The sequence below is a fragment of the Malus domestica genome, chromosome 02, assembly GCF_042453785.1.
Source record: "Malus domestica chromosome 02, GDT2T_hap1".
NCBI classification, from domain to species: domain Eukaryota; kingdom Viridiplantae; phylum Streptophyta; class Magnoliopsida; order Rosales; family Rosaceae; genus Malus; species Malus domestica.
In genome coordinates this window covers 31,477,031-31,504,171 of record NC_091662.1, presented here as the reverse complement: position 1 = coordinate 31,504,171, position 27,141 = coordinate 31,477,031, and the positions used below count along the sequence as shown (strand labels likewise).

The 27,141-nt window shown below is 38.7% G+C and overlaps 1 protein-coding gene and 1 long non-coding RNA gene across 3 annotated transcripts; one reads left to right on the top strand and one right to left on the bottom strand.

The window, feature by feature from the left end:
- Positions 1-16,453: 16,453 nt before the first annotated feature.
- LOC139190008 (disease resistance protein RUN1-like) lies at positions 16,454-25,960 on the top strand. Of its 2 annotated transcripts, XM_070809589.1 has the most exons (5): positions 16,454-17,138; positions 22,921-24,025; positions 24,287-24,598; positions 24,698-25,611; positions 25,690-25,960. In XM_070809589.1, exons 1-5 carry the CDS (start codon positions 16,657-16,659, stop codon positions 25,694-25,696), a joined length of 2,820 nt encoding a protein of 939 aa, XP_070665690.1. In that variant the 5' UTR covers positions 16,454-16,656; the 3' UTR covers positions 25,697-25,960. The 2 variants fall into 2 exon arrangements, with proteins under 2 accessions (XP_070665690.1, XP_070665688.1); XM_070809587.1 differs by having other exon boundaries at positions 24,698-25,782.
- On the bottom strand, positions 16,597-22,634 carry LOC139190019 (uncharacterized). The gene is made up of 2 exons (XR_011573985.1): positions 22,452-22,634; positions 16,597-17,253 (listed from the first exon to the last, which is right to left on the bottom strand). It is a non-coding gene; the product is annotated as an uncharacterized lncRNA (long non-coding RNA).
- Positions 25,961-27,141: the final 1,181 nt, after the last annotated feature.

Here is a 27,141-nt window from a genome sequence, read left to right as displayed (position 1 = left end):
CAGAGGTATTATCGGGGGGAAAGAAAGCTGAATATTTCGAAAGGCTTCGTTGGGAGTGCCCTCTCAGATAAGAGGAAGGGTTGAGCATTTTTGCAGGTCTGCCTGTCCGTTGGGGATGGAGGTCGACATATATAGGAGTCTCCCTAACATCAAGTAATAATGCTATTCCTTTACCCTGCTTGGTCATAGCACGGTAGTGGGAGCTGCCAGCTTCACAAGTTTTAACTCTGTCAGAGCACTTTGAAAAAGTGGTCTGTGGTATCTGGAAAGCTGATGTTGCGTGTGAAGATTACAGACAAGCTTTATCCAAGGAGATCCGGCTCTTGAAGTTGGGAAAGTGGTGCCTCTTCGGTTTTCGAACAAGCAATCCTGTTGGGGATCTGCCTCTCGAGATTCGGAGAACGATGCCTCTTCGATTTTTGAGAAAGCAATCATGCTGGGGGTCTGGCTCTCGAGATTCGGAGAGCGGTGTCTTCGATTTTTGAGAAAGTAATCATGTTGGGAGTCTGGCTCTCGAGATTCGGAGGGCGGTGCCTCTTCGATTTTGGAGCAAGCAATCTTGTTGGGAGTGTTTTCTCGAATATGAGTAAAGGTTGGGCATGTTTGCTAGTCTACCTTGCCACGAAGCACAAAGGTTGACACACAGGGACTTTCCAATTATCCAGCAGTGGTACTGTTCCTTTACCCTCTCTTCGATTTTTGAGAAAGTAATCATGTTAGGAGTCTGGCTCTCGAGATTCGGAGGGCGGTGCCTCTTCGATTTTGGAGCAAGCAATCTTGTTGGGGGTGTTTTCTCGAATGTGAGTAAAGGTTGGGCATGTTTGCTAGTCTACCTTGCCACGAAGCACAGAGGTTGACACACAGGGACTTTCAAATTATCCAACAGTGGTACTGTTCCTTTACCCTCTCTTCGATTTTTGAGAAAGTAATCATGTTGGGAGTCTGGCTCTCGACATTCGGAGGGCGATGCCTCTTCGATTTTGGGGCAAGCAATCTTGTTGGGAGTGTTTTCTCGAATGTGAGTAAAGGTTGGGCATGTTTGCTAGTCTACCTTGCCATGAAGCACAGAGGTTGACACACCGGGACTTTCCAATTATCCAGCAGTGGTACTGTTCCTTTACCCTTGTGGGTAATAATATGGTAGCTAGGCCTTCAAAATTTATGTGTCTAAACTTTGTTAGTGTTGTTTCTTTGCTATTCTTTTACCCTTCTTGGTCAGAGCGATGTAGTGAGAGTTGCAAGCTTCACGTGTCTCGACTTTGTCAGAGAACTTTGGCAAAGTTATATGTGGTACCCATGAGCTACTGTTGCGTGTGGGAAGTGGGTGATTGAACAGTACGATTCATGTGCTTTCTACTTCGCCAGAAATCTTCGACAGAATGCCCATAATTTCCGCAAAGCTGAGTGTGCGTGTGACAGGTGCTGACAAGGCTGGAAAAGTAGTCTCAACTTTGTCAGAGAACTTTGGCAAAGTTATATGTGGTACCCATGAGCTACTGTTGCGTGTGGGAAGTGGGTGATTGAACAGTACGATTCATGTGCTTTCTACTTCGCCAGAAATCTTCGACAAAATGCCCATAATTTCCGCAAAGCTGAGTGTGCGTGTGACAGGTGCTGACAAGGTTGGAAAAGTAGGTGCCTCTTCGATTTCTGAGATCGGCCCTCGTGGTCTCTGAGCAGCCCAGCTTTTGAGAAAGCAAACCTCTTCGATTTTTGAGATCGGCCCTCGTGGTCTCTGAGCAGCCCAGCTTTTGAGAAAGCAAACCTCTTCGATTTCTGAGATCGACCTTCGTGGTCTTTGAGCAGCCCAGCTTTTGAGAAAGCAAACGCCTCTTCGATTTCTGAGATCGACCCTCGTGGTCTCTGAGCAGCCCAGCTTTTGAGAAAGCAAACGCCTCTTCGATTTCTGAAGCTTCGTCGAGTGCAGATTTTTATAGAGGCTGACATTAAGTTCCAAAGCACACTTGAATATCCACCAGTAGAAGCTCCATTCTTGCACTTCTAAGATCTTGATTTGTCCGACCTCTTCTCTCTTCTACACCTTTGAAAATGTCTGGCCCCTCCGACCGTCGTTTTGACTTGAACCTTGTTGAAGAGGCAGCCCCGCCTTCTCCAGACAACATATGGCGCCCATCCTTCGTCTCCCCTACTGGTCCTCTTACCGTTGGGGATTCCGTGATGAAGAATGATATGACCGCTGCGGTAGTGGCCAGGAACCTTCTCACTCCCAAAGATAACAGACTACTTTCCAAACGGTCTGATGAGTTGGCTGTTAAGGATTCTCTGGCTCTTAGTGTTCAGTGTGCAGGTTCTGTGTCTAATATGGCCCAACGCCTATTTGCTCGAACCCGCCAAGTTGAATCATTGGCGGCTGAAGTGATGAGTCTCAAACAGGAGATTAGAGGGCTCAAGCATGAGAATAAACAGTTGCACCGGCTCGCACATGACTATGCTACAAACATGAAGAGGAAGCTTGACCAGATGAAGGAATTTGATGGTCAGGTTTTACTTGATCATCAGAGATTTGTGGGTTTGTTCCAAAGGCATTTATTGCCTTCGTCTTCTGGGGCTGTACCGCGTAATGAAGCTCCAAATGATCAACCTCTGATGCCTCCTCCTTCTAGGGTTCTGTCCAATACTGAGGCTCCGAATGATCCCCATCCGGTGCCTTCTTTTTCTGGGGCTCTACCGACTGCCGAGACTTCTCCTAAGCAACCTTTGTGAAGGCTCCCTCTTGTTTGTTTATTTTGACTCAAGTATATGTACATATTTGTAATTTATCGGGGATATCAATAAATAAGTTTTCCTTAATTTCAACGTATTGTGTTAAATCACCAAAGCCTTCTTCACTAAGTTCTTTGAATTTTCTTTTGTTGAAGCTTGTATGTTGGAGCTTTGTGAGTGGAGCATGTAGGTTGAGGTAGTGTTCCCTTAATTTCCCGAGCGAGGACAACTTCTCGGTTGGAGACTTGGAAAATCCAAGTCACTGAGTGGGATCGGCTATATGAATCTTAGAACGCCATTGTGTTCTGTCCTGTGTCATGTCCTCCGTTAGATCGCCATAAAAAAAATTATGGCCTCTGCTCAATTTAAAACCACATGTAGAAACATCTGCTCTAATGTGTGCATCACACACATCATACACATTTTAAAACAAACAATAACAATCACAAAAGAACCAAGAGTGATGGCATAAAAATGTCAGGCATGTGGCATCATCTGTCAATGAACAAAAATCAAATGCATCACGTATTCTAGAGGAATAGATAACTAAGAATTCCATTCACATGGTCACCACCACAACAACAAACAATAGAAGCATGAACAAAAACATGCAAAACACATACAGTGTGGTTTTTGCAAAGAGGTTGTAACACTGAAAAACCAGCAGAGCAAGAGGAAAACGGGAAATGGAGAGCAAGGTGGTGCCAAAAGAGAAAACCAAAGTTATCAAATAGCAATTAGCACAAAATATCTTCTTAGCTCTCCTAATTTAATAATTTAAAAGCATTTTTTGTACTCCAACCAAAAGGTGGAGAACTGAACCACAACTGAACAATGAACAAACCAAAAGGAAAAAAATGCATGTTCAATTAGGATCAAACCATAAGCAGCCAAAGAAGAAAAAATTGGTTCGAAACTGAGACTTATCTTTTGAACCAAATGAAACTGCCAACTGGGGAGAACACCTCATCAATTGTTGTGGAAATGACCTTCATCAATTCTTGTGGAAATGACTTCCAGCTGGAACAAAATTACTGAAAACAACCCTACCCTCGCCCTCCCTCCCTGCCTAGCCATCTCTCTGTGCACCCGTTTCCGACAAAAACACAATCAAGCTTTCAGGCACCCCTAACCCTTGATTTGCTCATCCCACCCCTTGTTTCCAAACCACACGACTCTTCCCTCTCTCCTCTTCTCTCTGCCATCCGTGCAGGTCAACCATGGTCTTCTCTATGCCATCTCAGCAGGTCAACCCTGCTCTCTGTCCGTGACTCAAGTAAATTGATAGCAACCAAAAATAGATAATAAAAAACTAAACACAAAGCAATTTCATAAATTTTTATATATAAAGGATCATATCAAAATGGTAAATTCATCCGCCACAAACAATTCATAGCAACCAAACAAACTCAAGGAGCCCAAACACACAAAGCCCATTCTTATAAACCAATGGCATGGATGTAAATAACAATTGCAGCAACATTGCTTTTTTGCAGTGCCAAATTCAATTAAGTAATACTCCTAAAAATATACATATTACATCATAAATACTAATTCTATTTACATCCTTGGTTTCATGAAAGGGAGTTGTTAGTGATACTGTAAAAAAGTTATTGCATTGTCAGTTGAATACATATGTAAAACAAAGCAAAGTGAAAAGACACAGTTTAATAGTCCAATGAATTAAAAAAATCAGAAATGTGAGTTTTCACAAACAATTACTAAATTAATTTGAAAATTAAAATGGATGTAACAACTAACTGACCATCCTAAATCTCCTACTTAATTCTGTGAGCCACATTATTTGATATATGTAGTCTATTGTCATTCAACTTCACACATGTTTGAGCAGAGGACTCCATGAAAGCTACAATGTCCATAAAATGTAATTATTACTAATTGTAAGCAATGTAATCAAACATACATAAAATGGTACGATCTAGTTTTATTCCTTTCCACAAAGCTCTCAGGTTCGACTCTTATGAAATGCTGAGTTCAATACAAATTATTAATGAAAGAAACACTCCAGCATCTTTTGAGTTTAAGTACTACTACTTAAACATGTTAACACACCCATAAGCTAACTAATTTTAATTAGTCTTTGATGCACTTTTTATGTACTTATATGAAGAACCAACAGAGTGAGTAAAAACAAATTCTTAGTAAAAGAATTAGCCAATTCTAATTAACAACTACTAATCAAACTGCAAAAGCAACATATGAGTTTTTCTGGCTTCAAAGTTCAAACATAGAACCAACATAATCAAAGGTCTTCATATGCATTATGAGAAAAAACTCATTACGGTATCAGAAATCATAACTTAAAGCTAAACCAAAAAATGTAAGAGACACACAATTGATGTTCTTTATATCCATCTAAGAGATGGGCAAGTAAATTTTGTGAAGAAGTACACCTGCTGGTTTGTCCAACCTGAGAAGATATTAAGTTCTTATTGAAGATTAATTGCTTGAGTGGTTTATTTATTTATGTGATTTCTATTTTGTTGAGAAAATGATACCTCCATAAAAATTCAAAAAAAAAGAAATAAATAACAGCGCAATCAAATCATTTTTTATGTCCTATACAGTCTGGTTGAAGGTGCCCGAATCAAAACAAAATGGATATCTGCAGACTTGCTTGCTCTAAGGACACAACGATTTCCAACTTTAGTAGAATCACATCTAACTCTATCAATTACTTCTGAAATAGTAAAAAACCATGAAATTGTGCAGTCACTAAAGACCTAAATACTGAAATCCCAAAAGAAAAACAACCCAATTCATAAATTAATGAATGAAAGGAGTATAAAGTTCAATCATACACTAAGAAGACTAAGAAAAGATGTAGAAAGTCTTCTCATAAGAAAATTTGTATAAATTACTAATTTAGTCCTCCTCGGGCTTAAAAATACCATGTACTACATACATTAATGTAATCAATAGCTCAGATAATTCAGGAGGCGAAAACCAAAAGCCAAATTTTTTCATTTCATGCATTGAAAACAGACTCTTCAGTCTATACAGTCCAAAAGGATATAATACTACCTGAGGACCCTCAGATCACTTGAAAGTGTATCCCAAGTGTGAAGGCTGTCAGCGAAATTGAACTCCTGGGTTAAGAGGAGGGTGATCCACTTAAATGCATAAAATTGGGATTGACCTGTCATTTAAAATAGGAGCCTAGTCAGTCCTGTATAAAGAATTCTAGTGACTTAAATATGATATTCTCGAATAACCATGAAAACCTTAACGTGATGAATATTTAAGCAGCATTTTACTACAGTTGGTCACCAAAAACATATATTGGAAAATCAAATTGAAAAATCCAACATAACCCAAATTTACATCAACAAACAAAAGATGCTACAGCAAAGAAAAAGAGAGCCAAGAACGGAATTTTACTTCATCTATGCCGATAACTGTCTGAGAACGAAACAAAGACCAATTGGAATGCAAAAAATAATGAGGTGAAATCAGCATACGGAAGTGTTATTAAAGTGAAATTATCCACTATGGTTTGACATATGGATAATTTCGTCTAAGAAAGAGAAATAAGCATATGGAAGCGTTATATATACATATATATAGAGTTTTTGTGCTAATTTGTTGTGTATTGGGAAAGAAAATAATGTAGTTATCATTACTTATTGGTTTTGAATTTGGGTGTCTGGAAGACTTAATATTTGGTTTAGTTTGTGTAGTTTTTTTTTTTTGGGTATCTTTGTTTTCTTCTAATCATGCAATTTCACGTTGTATGTTTGAACGCTTTTGTTTCAAAAGACCTGACAAAAATGAGAAAAGAGAATGGAGACCTTATGGCATGTTGTTGGTTGAATGCTATATGAGAATACAGAAAGGCCAAACCTTTGGGGTTATTTTAAGTTAAAAAAATATTGATGCATCAAATACACTTAATGCACACTCCCAAATGCAGTCTTCATGTTCCCATCGCAACACTATGCATCTAAATCCTATACTCAATTCATAAAGGTTATGAAGACCCCATCAATTAAGGGAATATAATTGCAATATGCATTATTAGTTGATATCAACCATGCATATCTCACACAACTAAGAATGCAGGGCCAAAACCAGAGTATACTTACATAGGTGTTATTTCCTATTTGCATTTTGATAAGTCTGATGTTTTAGCAATCATCCAGCATCCCACACATGGCATAATTGTTTGTGGGATGACACAACCCATGACACAACTGGAGTCTAATTCTACAGAACCCATGACACTAAACAATCCAAAATTAACGGATTACAGTGACAACATTCCAACAAAAGAAAGAAGACCAAAAAAATTATCTATTCTAAAGTAATTTAGTTCCATCATGCATAAATCAAGGCAGTCACGTAAGGCTAGTATCTATAGTAATCCCTCACATAGTGCAGCCCCCTAGCAATCTAACAAAGAAAGATTTATGTAAAAAGAGAAAAAGAAAAAGAGCTTTAAATGCGAGTTGTTTGGTATGGTTTTCGTTTTCTCTTTTCTTACAAACTAAGCATACATCTATCCATCCATCAAAGCTATGTTGAACTCAATTTTGCTCTGAAATCTCTATTTAGACTTAGTATCGAGAAATAAAAAGACTTATATGCAAAAGATAACTCATTCATCACAAAGCAACAATACATTTGCAGTAAATGTTCAAGTCAGAAAATATTGATCATCATGAATTGCAGCATTAGCATTCCAATTAGAAACTTGTAGCCATAAAATTCAACATTTCACTACCACGTTTGATCGCATTAAACAATCCAATTATCGATAATTACCTTGGCAGAAGCTTGAATTTCTCTGGCAGTCACATGCAAAACAAGTGCATAACCTTAAACCCTCCGATTTTTGCTAATCAGATTTAAACTCAAAACCAAATCATTAACAGCATCATTATACTAAAACTAAATCATTAGCAGCAGTATTATTAACTGATTAATTAAACTAAATCATTAACAGCAACACTATTAACTGATAAATTAATTGACCTTCAAACAAAAAAAAAATGGATTAATTAACAAATAACAATAACGAAAATTACAAATTTACTGGCGACGTAATCCATGGCTGTGAGATCCCCACTCTTCCCTTTCCCTCTCTCTCTGTCGCTCTGTCTCTGTCCGCTGGCGGTCTTACGGAAACATGATATCTTACACAAAACCCATGAATCCAACTGAAAAGGCCAAATTTAAATGAACCAAGACAAACAAAATATCAAACACAGTTCATTGTATCTCTTTGAATTTTAAATCACATGGTGTTGCCCAATTTATTATCGTCTAGCATTTCATATACTCATGCATTAGATAAAAAATGATATCTATGTTAAAATTACTTGGACTGCTTTATCATGACTTAAGAACGCAAGTCCAAATCATAGTATCTACATATTCCTTTAGATTATGTAAAACACTTAAACAAAATCCTCACTTCTCACTACATGTTTAAGATGCATGAGCCCATACAAACCGCTTCACCGTTCACCTATACCCTCAGTGCTATAAATCCAAATAAAAAAACCAATAAGTAAAACTGGCTGCTAACCAAGCATCCTTTGAACAAATTAAGAAATTCAAATAAAATTAAACACAAAAAAAAAAAAAATAAATAACACAAAAGATATGCTTGAATTGTTAATCAAATCAACACACACAAAAAGTTAACAGTGCGAGAAACAACAGCAAGCCTACCAGCAACAGCAGGCACATCGTGTCACACATACCCATATTGGAATCGAATGCACTTTCACATATGCGTTGTCACAAGGATGCAAATTAATTGCTGCATTTATATAATCAAATATAAATCACAAACATACTCCAAAAACCAAAAAGAGAACGCTGGAAAGGAGAAATTAGAAAAGCATATTGAAGAACCTTCAAAGCATATTAATAATCTAATGAATGTGATTTAAGAAACAAACCCCTTTTCAGGCATGACTAATCAGATCCTGCTCTTGCATTGCTGGTTTCACATCTATACTCAAAAAAAAAAAAAAAAAAAAGTCCACACACAAATCAACCAACAAATAAAAAAAAAAATCCTCTTTTTTCAATCACTTTCTCATCCAAATAGAACAGACACTGAAAAACGACTATTCACCTGTATGGGGGAACAACCTGCTAATACCCTTAATGGCCAAAGCCAACACAATCTCCTATAATTTCCTCATACTTCGTTTGTCTTTCACAATTTACAAATGCAAAATTTGGATGATGCAGTGAAAGATCATGCTACAAATTCAAACACAAAAATCCAAAATAAACACAAATTCAACATTCACAATGCAAAAATCCAAACTAAACACAAAATCAATGCTTTCAAAGTCATATGGCATACTAGCTTATCACAATTCTTTATTATAAATATACCCACATTATATATGGATAATTTTAAATAAAAAATAAAAGATAACCAAATCATACACTGGTAATTTCCATATTCCCCCAGCAAGCAAACCGTTGATGGGCTCCCCTTGAAAGCTTAGTTAGTAAACACGCCCATCTGCACAGGCACTTCAGAACTCAATTCATACACATAGGAGAGAGAGAGAGAGAGAGAGAGAGGGAGAGAGTACCACAAAGTCCCAATTTTCAATCCCACTGCAACTTTGAACTAAATCAAAATCCAAAAATTAGGTAAATTTAATATGTACCTTCACAGATTTGCGAACTCGTACAGTCATTGGTGAGTTGACTCGGCCTTCGGGGCTGCGTGTAGACTCATCATCCTTGCGAACTGCAATGCTCGAGTCACCGAATCAATAGGCACAAATATACATGGGAAGAGGCATAAGTTGAAACATGTGCAACATAGGTATATTAAATAAATGCGAAAACAACCATTAATACACTTGTAAGCAAGAAACCACGCACGGTGCCCTTGGTGCAAATAGACCAACAACCAAAGCGTTTTGAGCTCCTCCCATCTGCGTTTCCTTAGAATCTTCATGATACACATGATATTACAACCAACAAAATAGCTTAAGCATGTTACAGTGGCAATATAGAATGCCCAAATAGACTTAACTTCCACAAAGCAATAAGCTATAACTTCCCTACTTTTGCTTATTAGAAATTTCAATTAGAACAAATAATACTTGTGAGGGCAAGGTCATCAGAAGGTCATTCAGAACCACTTCCCGGTGCACCAGACTCAGCCCGGCGAGGTGGTTTTTGGCTAGCCGTGGGTTGAATTCCTACATACTCCATGCTTATCTAATAATTCAAATCAAAATTTTCATTCCAAGTTCCAATACAACATTCTTCAAATCAATAACTTCACAAAGCTTATAATTCACAAAAAATAAAAATAAAAAACACTAACAATTTCAACTTTATCATTTCAGTAACCTTGTGGTTCATTCGAAGTCTTTTACCGCAAAGAAAAAACAAAGAGTGAGCATAATTAACGCACAAATTTTCAAACAAAAAAAACCTACATTCAACTTAATAATTTCACAAAGCTTATAATTCACAAAAAACAAAAGAAAAACACTAACAATTTCAACTCTATAATTTCACTAACCTTGTGGCTCATGCAAAGTCTTTTTACTGCAAGAAAAAAAAAAGAGTGAGCAACAATTAAAATACAAATTTTCAAACAAACAAAAAAACCTACATTCAACTCAATAATTTCACGAACCCCAAAAATTACAGAAGGTAAAGGCAACGGAGGTACCTCTCAGGGTCGGGAGGAGGGAGTTCACCATAGGCGGGGAGAAGAGATCGAGAGATCGTTTGAGGGGTTTGAGACTGAGATTCTTCCATAAACAATATATGGTACCTAAAATTAAGAGATCGAGAGATCGTTTGAGGGGTTTGAGACTGAGATTCTTCCATAAACAATATACGGTACCTAGAATTCCCAAGTTTTCAAATGGAAATGAAACATTTACAGATCTTTTATAAAAAAAATTAATTAAAAGGTTGAGAGAACTCATATCCGAATCATGCTCATTGCTGATATTAACACCCATTTACAGCAGCCCTTGATTTGTGGAATTCCCACGCCCAACTCCATCACCTCTGTCTCTGCCATCCCTCTTTCCGTCACAACCATACCCATTTTGGACCCACTCCTCAATCCCGACACCAACACTTGATTTAAGGAGGAAAAATCAATCCAACACTCTTTTTGGCAAGCCTCACTCCTCCCTCTCCCTTCCCCTCCCTGCCAATCCACGCCCATCTCCCTCGTTGTAGCTCTGCAACCCACGTTTTTTGGCAGACCTCCCTCTCCCTTCCTCTCCATGACATTCCACACCCTCCTCCCCCATTCCATAAACCCAGCCCAAGCCTTACCCCAACTCTGGCCTCCTCACTTTCTCGAAACCAACTCTCAAACCCTAGAACGCAGCACTCTCACTCTCTCGCAACCCACTTTGAGTGACACAGATGCAACAACCCTCGCCTTCTCTCCCGCCGTCGCCTAACCCCAAAATCGTGCTCTCCCTCTCTCTCTCTCTCTCTCTCTCTCTTTCTCTTCCCAAATCAAGCATCACCACTCAATCCCTTTTCTTTCTCTCCTTCGAATCGTACACCCCCAGTGACTTTGTCTGCCTACAAGTCGCATTCATTCCTCTCACCAAATCCCTATCTCTCTCCCTCAGTGTTTCTCTTCTCTCTCTGCTCGCTCGGTCTCTCTCTCCCGACGGTATGCTCTCACCGAGTCCCACTACAGCTTAGAAAGAAAGGAAATGAAAGTCTCTAACCCACCCAACCCGTTCGAAACCCTACAGACCAAACTGACCATTGCACCCTTGCCTTTCCACGATCATCAACACACGGCATGAAGATCAGCGGCAGAAAGAGTCAGTGGCAACCTCGTAAATAAAGTGAAATTCGGCTCCAAAGACTATTCATTTGTACAGTGCAATTGAAAAGCTTCTTTAGACTAAAGTAATAATAGTTAATTTGGTTTGTATATCAGCTTTTTCCGTATATTTTTCGCCTCATATTCGTATGATAATTTTATTTTGTGTCTCTGGCTTTTAGTTTCATGGATGCACATGAAACCCAATAATCTGCATCCGAAATCTTTCAGCGGAGTTCGACTTCATATGCCCGTTGTGAAAAGGTCAGCGTCAATAGTTGTTAAGGCCTCCTCTCACATTGATGGAACTGCTGCTGCAAATGAGGGCAGTGAGCCCCTTCCAGATAGCAAGGAAGAGGCGGTGGTACCTGTCGACAAGCTTCCTTTGGAGTCAAAGCTGCAAGAGCAGCTAGAGCAGAAGAAGAAGATGCAACTGGCGAAGAAAATAAGGCTTCGCAGGAACGACTTGTTCGCAAGCAAAAACTGAGAAAAAAAGGCAGATGGCCTCCATCAAAGATGAAGAAGTTAAAGAATGTCTGAGGTTTACCTCATGCTTTCTTGCAGGTTTAGTTCTGACCCTTTTTGTTTATGCGGACGCTTGATTTTTGTTATTGCCAGATCAAATGTCTCTTTATATTGATGTAATTTCTTAGTTTGAATCTTGATGATGTCAATGAAAATAGTATTGCCCAACATGATCTGAACTAGGATTATAGATGGCAGAAATGCATTTGCTTTTTCCCTATCGCAGATGTGAGAAATTTGGTTGATTTAGCAATTCTTTCATCTAAAATTGTAGAAATTGGCTCAAGTTCTGCTCCAACAGTTACAGTAAGTTAAACCAATAATGCAGGGTAGGCTGCTTGGCACAAAAAACCCTGTAACTGAAGTTTGTTTGCAACCCCTAGAATGTAGAAGTTGTCTCCCAATATTTTTTTTACTCGCATAATTATCTCTTCAATATGATGAATCCGAATCCGATCATGTTTTTTGCCGCGTAAGCATGTAGAGATTGACATTCAGTGTCGCGGCGAATTTAAGTATTCCATGACTCTGTCTCTGTGTGTAGGCTCTTCTAAGATCAACCCTCTAGTTTGGAGTTTTATCCACTTAACTCTCAGTTTTTAGGGGAGACGTTAGAAATCAACTACCGTAGAACACCAAACAGCGGCCTCCCTATTCTGATTTTAGGGGGTTTTCCCCATTTTCCCACCAGAACCAACAACAACAACAAAGTTTTATCGCACTAAGTGAGGTCGGCTGTATGAATCCTAAAACATCATTATGTTCGGTTATATGCCACATTTTCCGTTAGATCCAAGTACTCCAAGTCTTTTCTTAGAATCTCTTTCCAAGTCTTCTCTTAGAATCTCTTTCCAAGTCTTCCTAAGTCTTCATCTACCTCTTCGGCTTTGGACATGTGTCTCGTAATCGCATTTTCTAACCGGAGCGTCTGTAGGCCGTCGTTTCAAATGTCCAAACCACCTTAACCAATTTTCTTTCATCTTTCTTTCAATTTCGGCTACTCCTACTTTACATCCTCATTCTTAATCATATCATTTCTAGTGTCAATACATAAATATGTTTAATTTTTTTCATATTCGAGGAGCGTTTTTATAGTTAATTTGGTTTGTGTATCAGCTTTTTTTGCTTTGGGCGAAGGCTGAAGATCTATTTCGGATCTGGTGTGGATCTTTTCTTTAGCTGGTGGAGAAATAAAGTTTTGAGTTTTGGATCGATTTATAAGAGGAGCAGACGATTTCACTAGTAGATCTGCAAATTCACGGCGCCTTTTTACCTTTGATGACGAGCAACTACTTTGGCCCTCCAACGGGGTGGTGGGGAGAATTCAGCGGAATTGTCATTTCCATTTTGAGGTGCATCTTTGTTGAGACGGTGCAAGTGTTGCCCTCTGTTGGGTGTTGCTGCAACACTAGTGTTTAATGTGAAACAGATTCTATTGCTAATTTGTTGTCGGCTCTGATGAGTTTTGTCTGTCATACCACGCTTCAATTTTTGTATCGCAAAACCCTCCCTATGCTGGATTGATTGTATTATTCCTAACATGTTTGCTCCCGTATGACGAATGAAGAAAATTCTCCTTTTCATCCAAAAAAGAGAGTGTTGGTCTTGAAGGTGAAAACCAACCAAGGTCTCCTTCCGTTATAATTTTGCCAAATTTTTTTTATTGTCCTAATTTGGCGGAGATATGGGTCTTACAAGTCTAATTAGGTGATTCCGCTTAGAAAGTAATTTAAAATCATAAATAAAGAAAAGTGATTAAAAAACATAAAAAACAAGTAGTGGGTTGGTGTTTGGGGGCAGGTAGCAGAAGATCACCCTCTTAGAAAGTAATGTAAAATCATAAATAAAGAAAAGTGATTAAAAACCATAAAAAAAAACAAGTAGTAGGTTGGTGTTTGGGGGCAGGTAGCAGAAGAGAGTTTCTTTTTCAATCATTTTATGTGGGTAGAAGAAAAAGTGAAGATAAAATAGGCTTTGAGAATGAGAAGGATGCTCTTTCCTTCTAATCTTTATTTATTTATTTTTTTTTATTGTGATTAAATTACTTCTACATTTTATATTATTTTTTTATAAAAACAAAAAGACAAAAATATATGAGATCAATGATGCTTTTATTGGAGATTATGAGGGGAAGATGCGCCAGATTTAACAATACACGTATTTCATTTTATTTGGAGTTTTTTTATTTATTTTTAAATGTCAAATAAAAAAAGTTAACCGAGTTATCTCTTAATTAAATCATAACACGGGATAAATATTGCAAAAAAAAACACAACGGAGACACAAAACAAGGGGGACAGCAGGCTTATGGCTAGTCATCAATGGCGGCTCCCTTGACGCCACACCAACCCATTTATCTATTTTTATAATTGAATAATTTATTTGTACACCCACATTTGTTGTAGGGTATAACTGGAATATGAAGTTTATGCGGGGCAAGAGGTAAAATTCATTGGGTTTAAATAAAATTTTCTTTTTTTCATCGAGTCTTTTCTAGAAAGATTGATCTCATTTAAAAGTCGTTCGTCTATATTTGTAATATCCTGTTTCGAAATTTACTATTTATTTTTGTGTTTGAATTTCTAGGTGTATTTGAGTTTTATTTATATATTTTACAACCTTGAGAAAATTGGTTTGTTGGGCATTTTGGACATTTTAAATTTCACTTTGGTGTTTGGAGGTGGGTTTAGAGACATGATAGAGAAATCACTGCAATCCATGGTGACGAAATGAAATTCTCTATATGTAACTGTTCCAACTTGATATATTTTTTATATTTCTTTTCTGTACTTTAAGTATTTTGACTATATGGGGAGGTACTGCATATTTCGATGACGAAACTTTTATAAATGATAGTTGTGATTAGAAACTCTGTCAACTTTCGGAGTATTTTAATAAATATTAGTTGTGACTAGAAACTCTCTAATTTTTTTTTTTGTGTGCATGCATGAAAAGCATGGGGTAATAATGCTTCGATCATCCCATTATCATACTAAATTAAAAGAGGAAATTTACGAACAAAGGGGACACAAAACCAAACCTCATTGAGGAAATAACAGAGCAAGTAAGACAGAAGGGGAACCTAAAATCCACCCTATGTACAAAGTAAAACATATACAACAACAACAAAAAAACATTTTCTCACTAAGTGATTATGTGTCACGTCTTCCGTTAGACAAAGTGAAACATATAGTGAAACAAAATTATTTGAAACGATAATTAGTAGAAGCAAAAAGATCATGTATTAATCAGAAGCTGCACACATAAAGGAACATTGGAATAACAGTAATATGCAATATGATCTTTGAAAAATCTCTGTTAAATTGAAGAAACAATTCAAAGGGATAGGTTGATTTTGACAAAAATATCATCAGTTTAACAAAAAAATTTCACAAAATAACTAAAATAATTGACGGTGGACAATCTGAATGACCAATCTATCAATTTTAAATTTCATATATTAAAGTTAAAAGTTATGTCAATCTTATAAATCATTTTAAATAAAAAAAACTTAATAAAAGGACAATACTTGGGCCCTCTCACTAGTAAAGACCAAATTTACTCACCAAATTATGTGGACTAATCATTTTAAAACACCTATAAACTTCCAATACTTGCAATCTTTGTAACCAAACAGAAATTCTCGCTTAAAACACCTATAAACCTCCAATACTTGCAATCTTTGTAACCAAACAGAAATTCTCGCTTAAAACACCTATAAACACCTATAAACCTCCAATACTTGCAATCTTTGTCCACTCAATCTTTCGTCCTCCACAACCATAGGAGGTCCAACCACGGCTAACTCGTCGACTCCACCATCATCAACTTGGTACGAGACTCTCCGGAACGACGACGCCCGTCACAGGAGGCCATCTTTAGCAAACGCCACGACGAGTCGATCTTGCTGTAGAAGAGAGGGATTGGAGATAATGGCCAGAGGGGTGAAGGATTGGTGGTCGGTCGCCGGAGAAGGATTGTCCAGATTTGAAAAAAAAGGGTTTTCAAATGGGTAAATTATTGCTAGATAATTGTTTTTGTTTGTTCATATGTTTGAAATGGGGTGATGATGATGAGAGCACTGGCAGCCATGATGGTTGGAAACGAATGGAATATACGGGAAGTTTGGATGCGTGACTTACTTAAACAACGGGGTGTTTGGTTGCTAGTTTAAATAATGGAAAGTTGGAAACGTTGGTATTTTGATATGAGTTCAAAGTAACTAAAAATTGGTATTTCAAAAGTTAAAAATCACTAAAAATTGAATCTATGTCAAAAGTAGGTCTATAAAATTATATCTATTTCAAATTTTTCCTTAATTTTATTGGGCCACAAGTGGATCCTCTCAAGTTACTAAAATATGAATGTTGCTTTCTTTCATTTGTTTTTGTTAGTGGACTTTTTAGCCTAAGCGACCGTTTCTTACTTTAGCCAAAGCGACCGTTTCTTTCCTGGCAACTTCCAAGATCCCCTCTTGAAGATGCATCCCATTTTTCTAGTGAAAACCAGTGAAGGGGGTCGTTGACCTTGAGTTTGTTAAGGGGCTACACGAGACTCACATTAGGCTGTCGATCTTGTGCTTGTTGATGGCTTCTTCTTCTTCTTCATCTGTTCCTGATTGGAAATATGATGTCTTCTTGAATTTTCGAGGCGAAGACACTCGCAAGACCTTCATCGCCCATCTCTACAAAGCTCTAGTTCAGAACTCAATCAACACCTTCATTGACGCTGAAGAGCTCAGAAAAGGCAACGGCCTTTCGCAGCTACTGACAGCTATAAGCGACTCGAGGCTTTCAGTTGTAGTTATTTCTCAAAACTACGCTTCTTCCACATGGTGCTTGAAAGAACTCGTCCAAATCCTGCAATGCATGGATCAGAAGAAGCAGATTGTGATTCCCATTTTCTACCAAGTAGACCCATCTCATGTTCGTAAAATCAAGGGAAGTTTTGAGGAAGCTTTTTCTAAACACGAACATGATCCTAACGCCGACATGGAAGAAGTGCAGCGGTGGAGGTCCGCTTTACAAAGAGCCCCCGATTTATGTGGCTGGGATTCACAAAATTGCCAGTAACTCATTCCTTCATAATCTTATTTACTTACTAGTTTACAAGTTTAGCTAATTTCCTGTTTTGGTCTTTTTAGTTTATAATTGATGTTAATACTGTTGGAATTGAAAAGTTTACTAACTCAACACCAAAATATGTGGGTGATAAGTTTACAAACTCTATCACACCTCTCACTTTGCACTCTCAATAAAATTGGACAAACAAAAGGAAAGAAGTAGCAAGCTTGGTGATAACAAACACTTTGAAATATTAGAAGAGTTTACAACTCTTAAAGCTTACAAGCTGAAAATGAGAATGGGATTGGAATGGATGATTCTAAAGCCTAGCAAGAAGGCCTATTTATACAAAACAGAAATTGATAAACAATACAACAACACATACAATGAATGATGGTGTTTACCATCTTTCCACTCTTTCAAACACATGCAGCAACTTTGGATAGTTGGCACACACATACATTGCATCCTTCCAGTTTGCAAACACAACCTTTCGGCTAGCACACAGCTGCTGTCTTTCAACACACTTTCAGCTGGCACATGGAGAAAACTTTAGTCTTTGCAGTTGCAGCAAGTGTGAATACAACCTGTAAAGAAACTAACAGCTAGCAGCTGCCATTTACAACCTGTTTTGATTTGAATTTCCAACACACCTCCTCAAATCAAAACGCCTTCATTCCTAGCATTTCACGTAGCAGCCGAAATGATTCAACTGGTAGTGGCTTAGTGAAGATGTCTGCCACTTGTTCCTTCGTGTGACAATAGACAAGTTCGATTGTCTTTTGCTTTACATGATCCCTTAGAAAATGGAACCTGGTATCAATGTGCTTGCTCCTTCCATGTTGAACAGGATTCTTTGCAAGCTTGATTGCAGACATGTTATCCACATGAATCACAGTCGATTCCACTTGTGGATGACACACTGACTTCAACAGATTTCTTAACCAAATTGCCTCACACACTGTTGAGGCTACAACAACATACTCGGCTTCACATGATGACAAAGCAACAATTGATTGCTTCTTTGAAGTCCATGAGAAAGCTGTTGATCCTAGAAAAAACACATAGCCAGTTGTGCTTTTCCTTTCATCTTGGTCACCTCCCCAATCACTATCTGAATAACCAAATAATTTTGCATCTTCACCAAAATTATAAAACAGACCATAGTTTAGAGTACCTCTTATGTACCTCAAGATTCTCTTGGCAGCCAGCCAATGAGACTCCCTTGGTGTTTCCATGTACCGACTCACGAGTCCAACACCATAAACTATATCAGGTCTTGTGATTGTAAGGTACCTTAGACTTCCAACCAAGCTTTTGTACACGGTTGAGTTTACAAACTCACATTCTCCTTCCTTGGACAGCTTCAATCCAGTTACGACTGGAGTGTTGACAATATTGCACTTATCCATATTGAATTTCTCCAATATATCTCTCATGTATTTTTGTTGAGAGATGTAGATACCGTCACTTTCTTGCTTCACCTCTATGCCAAGAAAGTATGACATTAATCCATTGTCAGTCATCTCGAATTCACTGAACATGGATTGCTTGAACTCATAGAACATTGCTTCATTATTTCCTGTAAACAGCAAGTCATCTACATAGAGACAAATAATTAAGAACTCCCCTTTTGCACCATTCTTCATGTAAACTGAATGCTCGTATGGACATTTCTGAAATCCATTTTGGTGAAGGTAGTTATCAATCCTTGAGTTCCAAGCTCGCGGTGCTTGCTTGAGGCCATACAAAGCCTTCTTCAAACGATACACCTTTTTTTCTTCTCCTTGTACTTGGAAGCCTTCCGGTTGTTCCACGTACACTTCTTCCTCAAGAACTCCATTAAGGAAGGCTGACTTGACATCTAGTTGATAAATTTTCCATTTATGATGAGCGGCAAGAGAGATTAGTAATCTTACCGTGTCAAGTCTTGCAACTGGAGCATAGACTTCATCATAGTCCACTCCATACTTCTGTTTGTAGCCCTTTGCTACAAGCCTTGATTTGTACCGATCCACACTCCCATCTGCAGTGCGTTTGATCTTGTACACCCACTTGACACCAATTGCCTTCTGATTTGGTGGGAGCTTTGTCAACTCCCAAGTGTCATTCTTCTCGATGGCATGGATTTCTTCCTCCATGGCTATTCTCCAACGATCTTCTTCCACAGCTTCATTGAATGAGAGAGGCTCGTGGTCTGCATACAAGCAGAAAAAGTTGGTTTCTTCTTCTTCTTCTTGTCCATATATTTCGGTGAGACTTCTTAGCCTCACTGGAGTTGAGGAGCTGCTTTCTTCACTAGATGTAGGACCACTCCTTGCAGTTCTGTGCAATGGAGTTGTTGTGGTTGTTTGAGCAGGTTGTTGCTCAACAGGTGGTACAACTTCCGGTTCTTCAAAATCAGTGGAGACGATCTTCTCTTTACTGACTTCTTTGTTATTCCACTTCCATGCCTCTTCCTCACTGAAGATGACATCTCTACTAACCACTAGTTTGCCAGTTAGTGGGTTGTAGAGCTTGTATGCCTTGGACTCTTCACTATAGCCCACAAACACACACTTTTCACCTCGATCATCAAGCTTCCTTCTCTTGGCTTCTGGAACTTGAGCATATGCAACACACCCAAAAACTCTTAGGTGTGCAACACTCGGCTTGTATCCACTCCAAGCTTCTTGTGGTGTCATCCTCTTGACATTCTTTGTTGGACATCGATTCAACAAATAAATCGAACAAGCTACAACTTCTCCCCACAATTCTTTTGGCAAATTCTTCTCCTTAAGCATGGACCTTGTCATGTCAAGGATGGTTCGATTCTTTCTTTCGGCTATCCCATTTTGCTGTGGGGTATAGGCAGCAGTCAGTTGATGCCTAATTCATTGCTCCTTGCAGTATACTTGGAAAGCATTGGAGGTGTACTCTCCACCTCTATCTGATCTCACAGCCACAAGCTTGTGGTTGCTTTCAGCCTCTGTGAGTGCCTTGAACTCCTTGAAGATTTTTAGGGCAGCCGACTTTTCCTTGAGAAAATAAACCCAAGTCTTCCTACTAAAATCATCAATGAAAGTAATAAAATACCTATTACCTCCATAAGACATAGGATCCAATGGACCACATATATCCGTGTGTACCATCTGCAGTGGTGCCTTTGCTCTCCATGTATCACCAACAGGGAATGATAGTCGTGCTTGCTTGCCAAGCACACAACCTTAACATACTTGGCGTGTGACTTCAATCTGGGGTAGACCACGAACCATTCCTCCACTTGACAGCAACTTTAGGCCATTGAAATGAAGATGGCCAAATCGGAGATGCCATTTCCATGACTCATCTTCCATTACACAGATGTTGCAACTCCCAATCTTTGTGTTCAACTTCAATGGGAACATTCGGTTCTTTGACATTTGAACACGTGCAATAAGTTTTCTCCTTGCATTCCTGAGAGTGAGAATCCTCCATATGTATAATATACCCTTTCTGGAGCAGTTGACCAATGCTCAGAATGTTGCTCTTCATACCTGGTATGTAGTAAGTATCGGATATGTATTCTTCTCTACCATCCTTTTGGATGATCTTGATCTTCCCTTTGCCTTCAACTGGCAGCTTTGAGGAGTCACCAAGACTCACAGATCCATAAGGCCCATCTTTGAGTTCAGAAAAAAACTCTTTCTTTCCACACATGTGGTTGCTTGCACCAGAGTCTAAATACCAAACATCTTGTTGGCTACTGTTATCATGGTGTGCTAGTAAGACTGTTAATTCCTCACCAGCATTTCCATTTGATTCTGCCATGTTGACATGCTCACCATTTTTATATGAACATTCATTTGCATAATGTCCATATTGCTTGCAAGTGTGACATTGGATATGCGCCTTTCCTCGGGTAGATCTCCACTCTTGAGATTGACCTCGGTTTTGTTCATAGCCTCGACCTCTTCCTCGGGCTCATCCTCGGCTACGGTTGGATGAACTCCCACGACGTGAGTTCCACTGCCCACGACCTTTATTTGGTTTGTCAATTTTCAATTTTGACTCCAAAGCTTGCTCTAGTGTTGTGGGTGCTTGCATTCTTCTGAATGCGTTGCTCGTGAACTAGGAGGGATCCTAGTAGCTCCTCTGCGCTCATCGCCTCCAAATCCTTGGATTCCTCAATGGCAGTCACCACATGCTCAAACTTAGATGTGAGTGACCGAAGTATCTTCTCCACAACTCGTACTTCATCGAGTCTCTCGCCATTTCTCCTCATCTGATTTACTATCACAATGAGCCTTGAGTGATAGTCGGAGATGCTCTCCCCTTCATTCATGTGAGCAGTTTCAAAATCTGCTCGAAGTGACTGTAACCTCACTTTCTTGACTCGATCTACTCCTTTGTAGATTGTACTGAGTGTGTCCCATACTTGCTTGCTCGTTGTTGCTTCTGCAACCTTCTCGAACGTTGAATCTTCTAATCCTTGATAGAGAAGATACAACGCCTTCTGGTCCTTCTTTCGTAAATCCTTGAGAGTGTTCCTTTGATCTGCAGTATATGTGGCTTCTTGCTCGGTAGTGGGTACAACATACCCATTACTGACAACTTCCCATAGCTCTTGTGATCCAAACAATGCTTTGAATTGGATGCACCATCATAATTTTCTTTCTTCAATGTGGGAACTTGGAGCTGCACTAAGTTGGATGCCATAACTGCTGCACCTGCCAGAATGGTATTCTGGCTCTGATACCAATTGTTGGAATTGAAAAGTTTACTAACTCAACACCAAAATATGTGGGTGATAAGTTTACAAACTCTATCACACCTCTCACTTTGCACTCTCAATAAAATTGGACAAACAAAAGGAAAGAAGTAGCAAGCTTGGTGATAACAAACACTTTGAAATATTAGAAGAGTTTACAACTCTTAAAGCTTACAAGCTGAAAATGAGAATGGGATTGGAATGGATGATTCTAAAGCCTAGCAAGAAGGCCTATTTATACAAAACAGAAATTGATAAACAATACAACAACACATACAATGAATGATGGTGTTTACCATCTTTCCACTCTTTCAAACACATGCAGCAACTTTGGATAGTTGGCACACACATACATTGCATCCTTCCAGTTTGCAAACACAACCTTTCGGCTAGCACACAGCATGGCAGCACACAGCTGCTGTCTTTCAACACACTTTCAGCTGGCACATGGAGAAAACTTTAGTCTTTGCAGTTGCAGCAAGTGTGAATACAACCTGTAAAGAAACTAACAGCTAGCAGCTGCCATTTACAACCTGTTTTGATTTGAATTTCCAACAAATACAACTAGAACCAAGACTTCCTTCCCAACCCTCTACAAAATTGAATACTCACCAACTCTCTGCAAAACTTTCCACTGCCACACCTAGATCTTTGCCATGAGAAGGGAAGAGGAAATTAATATAAAAAAGAGAAATAATGTAGAAAAGACGTCGTCCAACATGAATAAGTAAAAAAAGAACAAGTTAAATTAATTCTTCACCGCAAGATCAATATATATGGCCACGATTAAAAGGTCTATAAAACATCTTGAGAGGATATAGATGACTAGTTCTCTTATATGTTGATTGAACTTAGAAAACATCTTGAGAGGATATAGATGACTAGTTCTCTTATATGTTGATTGAACTTAGAAAAGTGCATTGAGTAAATGAAAGAAGAATAAATTGAGAATTGTTGGGTCGTTACTTTGTGTTTTCAATTTCAATGACAGTGTGATGAGTGTTATATGATGACTAGCAATCGCAGGACTTCACAGTACTGTTTTTCAAATTTGGCAGGGATGATGCCAAGCTTATTGAGTTGATTGTCGATGATATTTTTAAGAAACTTATCAACATCTTATCAAGTGAAAAGAATGGCTTGGTTGGAATGGATTCCCGCTTACAGAAAATGGATTCACTATTATGTCCCGAGGTCGATAACGTTCGCTTTGTTGGAATATGGGGTATGGGCGGTATAGGCAAAACCACCATCGCTAGAGCTATGTATGACAAAATCAATCATCACTTCGAAGGTCGTTGCTTTCTTGAAAATGTCAAGGGACGATTTCCGGCAACTGATGCAGGTGAAGCACCACTAGATATGCAGGCAGAAATTCTATCTAGTATCACAAATATGAAGGTTCCCCGTTCAGAGATTTTGAGAAATGGTTTTCAGAAGATGATGGAAAGAGTTGGTAAGAAAAAAGTTTTACTTGTTCTTGATAATGTGGAGAGTTCATCCCAAATTGAAGCCTTAATTGGAAAGCAACCTTCATTTGGTGGCGGAAGTCGAATCATTATAACAACTAGAGAGAAACAGTCACTAAGTAGACTTGGTGATCAGATATATGAGCCCGAGTTGTTAAATGACGATGATGCTCTCGAGCTGTTTATGCAGTATGCTTTCAGTACAAAGCAACCCACAGAAGAATACGTTGATCTGTCAGGCCATTTCATAAAATATGCTCAAGGTTTGCCTTTAGCACTCAAAGTCTTGGGAGCATTCCTCGATAATAAAAGTGTACTTGTGTGGAAAGATGAGTTAAAGAAAATAGCGAGAAATCCGCACCTGGGAATCCAGACAGTCCTTAGAACAAGCTTTGATGGACTAGATGGTTTGCAGAAGGAAATATTTCTTGATATTGCATGTTTCTTTAAACAAATGAAGAAAGACTTTGCGACAAGGATTATGGAAGGTTGTGACTTCCATCCCCATACCGGATTAGACGTTCTAGTTGGTAGAGCTCTTGTCACTGTCTCATCTGATGGTGTACTCGAGATGCATGATTTACTAGAGGAAATGGGTCGCGAAATCGTACGCCAAGAATCTATAAAAGAGCCTGGGAGGCGCAGTAGGTTGTGGAGCTATGAAGATGTTCATCATGTGTTACGTCGAGAAACGGTGAGAAACGCACTCCCTCCCTTCTATTAATGTAATTGCTTTGAATCTTCTCTCTCACATTAATATTAGTAAATTTAATAATAGTAATAATAATAATAATAATCATAATAATAATATTAATAATAATAATATTATTATTAATATTAATAAAAAGTATAAAGCTTCAACTTTGATCAAAATCCAATTCATGAGAAACATGTGCATTTAGGCGTTATAATCTTAAGTTTTGCACTCATTCAATTTGCAATTTTGGTTATCCAGGCTACAGAAGCAGTTGAAAGCATAATTGTGCGTTGGCCATACTCAAACAATGTGGTGGAATTAGACACCGCTTTTTTTAAAATGACAAAACTAAGACTACTCAGAGTCCATACCCACTATTTACGACCACCGAGCAGGGAATCCGATGATGAATGGAAATACAAGGATCTAAAATTTCTCTCTGAAAAATTAAGTTATCTGTTCTGGCACAAATGTCCCCTAAAGTCTTTATCGTCCAATTTTAACCCAGAGAATCTTGTTGAGATTGACATGCAATATAGTTGTGTTGAACACCTTTGGAAAGGAACTCAGGTACGTTCATCATTTGCCTAAATACTGCTTTTAAATTGTTTAGTTTTTAAATGCCTTATTATGTAGGTAACACATATTTTCCTTCTTGTATATTGACAGCCTCTGGAAAAGTTGAAAATTATCAACTTAAAAGGCTCTTATCGTCTTAAGGAAACACCAGATTTCACTGAGGCAAAGAATCTTGAGAACCTAATTCTTGGTGGATGCACAAATTTATATGAGGTTCACCCATCCATTTCTGCCCTTGAAAAGCTTGTCCTCTTGGATCTAAGTTGGTGCGGCAAACTCAAGACCTTTTCAAGCACCATTCGTATGAAATCTCTTGAAACCCTTGATCTCTCTTTTTGCTCAATACTTGAGAAGTTTCCAGAGATTTCAGAAGTTATGGAGAAGCTTTCAAAACTTTATTTGCAAGGGACTGCAATAAAAGAACTGCCTCGATCAATTAACAATCTTACGGGGCTTGTTACTTTGAATCTTGAATATTGCAGAGAACTTGAGATTCTTCCAAACAGCATTGTTCAACTCAAGTCCCTGCAATTTCTTAATCTTTCTGGTTGTTCAAAGCTCAAGGCCTTTCCAGAAAATGGTGGAAATATGGAAGGATTAAGAGAGCTTCGCTTGGATGAGACATCTGTTGAAGACCTTTGCCCATCAATTTCGTCTCTTGAAAACGTTGAGAGTTTGAGTCTAAAGCAGTGCAAGAAACTTCATAGCCTTCCAAGCAGCATTCACATGAGATCTCTTCGAACCCTTAATCTTTCCGGCTGCTCAAATCTGGATAATTTTTCAGAAATTCCTGAAGTTATGAACCTATTAGAGCTTAATTTAGATGAGACTGCAATTTCAGAACTGCCCTCGTCCATAAAAAAATTTTACGGGACTCGTTATCCTGAGCCTGAAGGATTGCAGAAGATTAAAGATTTTTCCAGGCAGCATTCATATGAGATCTCTTCAAGTCCTGAATGTTTCTGGCTGCTCAAATCTGAAGAATTTTCCAGAGTTTCTAGAAGGTATGGAGAACCTAACAGAGCTTAATTTCGATTGGACTATATTTACAGAAGACTCATCAACATTCAAAAATCTTACAGAGCTTGAACATGAGCAAGCTTCTCGCCGCCGAAAAATTGTTGAGTTTTCAGGGATTGCAATTGAAGAATTGCCATCCATAATTTATAGTCTTACGGGACTTGCTACTTTGACGCTACGGTATAGCAAAGACTTTAAGAGTCTTACAAGCAACATTTGTCAACTCAAGTCCCTAAATTATCTCTCTCTTTCTGGTTGTACAAAGTTTGAGGTGTTTCCAGACATATTAGAAAATATGGAAAGGTTAGCCAGCCTTGATTTGGATAGAACATCTATCAGAGAGCTTCCTGCATCAATTGAACGGCTTCAGGGGCTAGTGTCGTTAAATCTGAAAAAGTGCAAAAGCCTGGTCTATATTCCGGACAGTATCTGCAATTTGTTGAGTCTCGAATGGCTCAATCTCCATGGGTGCTCAGAACTTTCGAAGTTGCCTGAAGACTTACGGTATTTGAAGAACCTTCACATAGGGGGAACTGGTATACGTGGTTACCGCCCTAAACAACAATTCATCACTTTGGCGGATTTGGCTCAGTTTCGAAGCACTGCACCTATGATTAATGCCATCATTGCCATGGTCCCAAACAAGGAGCAAAATGAAGCGGTGGCTGATGGGGAATCCCTCCTCCCCTGGAGCGATGGTTCAGAAATTTTGACAGATCATGAGGAGTCTAGTTATGGGGAAGAGATGAGGCTGCGAGATTTGGAGTTCCTTGAGGCAGAGAGTACACTAGAGGGAACTAGTATACATCAGGACAGCAATCATGGATCAAAGGGTTCCCACCCAAAACGACAAAGTTTCAGCACTTCGGGGTATTTGAATCAGAGCACCGCACCGTTGACTGCGACGGTGGACTCAAGCTGCGAGGAAAAGGAGGCGGTGGCTGTTGAGGCAATTTTGAGTTATCTCAAGCAGTCGAGCCATGAGGAAGAGAAGGAGGAGAAGGCGGTGGCAGCATCAAGGAGAGGTGGGAGAATATGGGGTTGCATCTGTGGATCACGGGGTAATGGGGATTGAGGTATTTGGCGCATCATCACTGATATGTAGTAAGACTTGGGACATGGGAGGTGGAATAAATGGTGATTTTGTGTGGTAGAGTTTATCACTCTTTTGTGTTTTGAGTTGGTTTCTTTATTCTGAGAGCTCTTTTATTTAGTTTTTTGCTTTTTCGCGTATTTCTTTCTTCACCTGCGGTTAGTACGTGGACAGTATTTACTTATCCGTATGTATTGTAAAGTTGTGTTTTTTCTTTCTTTTTTGATCAGGTATGTATTGTTAGTGATTAAGCCTTGAAGCTGATTTCTTAGAATTCAAGTTCCATAGTCTTGTCCTTATTTGTTTGAATTGAAATTAGATGGCTGAGATTAGACTAGCTCATAGGTTCGGATTGTGCCAGCTGTCATAGTAGCGGACTTTGTCTTAGATATACACATGCAAGACATGTGAGTATGAGAGG

What these genes read in the sequence shown, in the direction of transcription:
- LOC139190008 (XM_070809587.1), top strand. Translation starts at nt 16,657, where the DNA reads ATGGCTTCTTCTTCTTCTTCATCTGTTCCTGATTGGAAATATGATGTC. An exon ending in ATGTGTTACGTCGAGAAACG is followed by an intron (nt 24,026 to 24,286) that starts GTGAGAAACGCA and finishes TTGGTTATCCAG; the next exon opens with GCTACAGAAGCAGTTGAAAG. An exon ending in ACCTTTGGAAAGGAACTCAG is followed by an intron (nt 24,599 to 24,697) that starts GTACGTTCATCA and finishes GTATATTGACAG; the next exon opens with CCTCTGGAAAAGTTGAAAAT.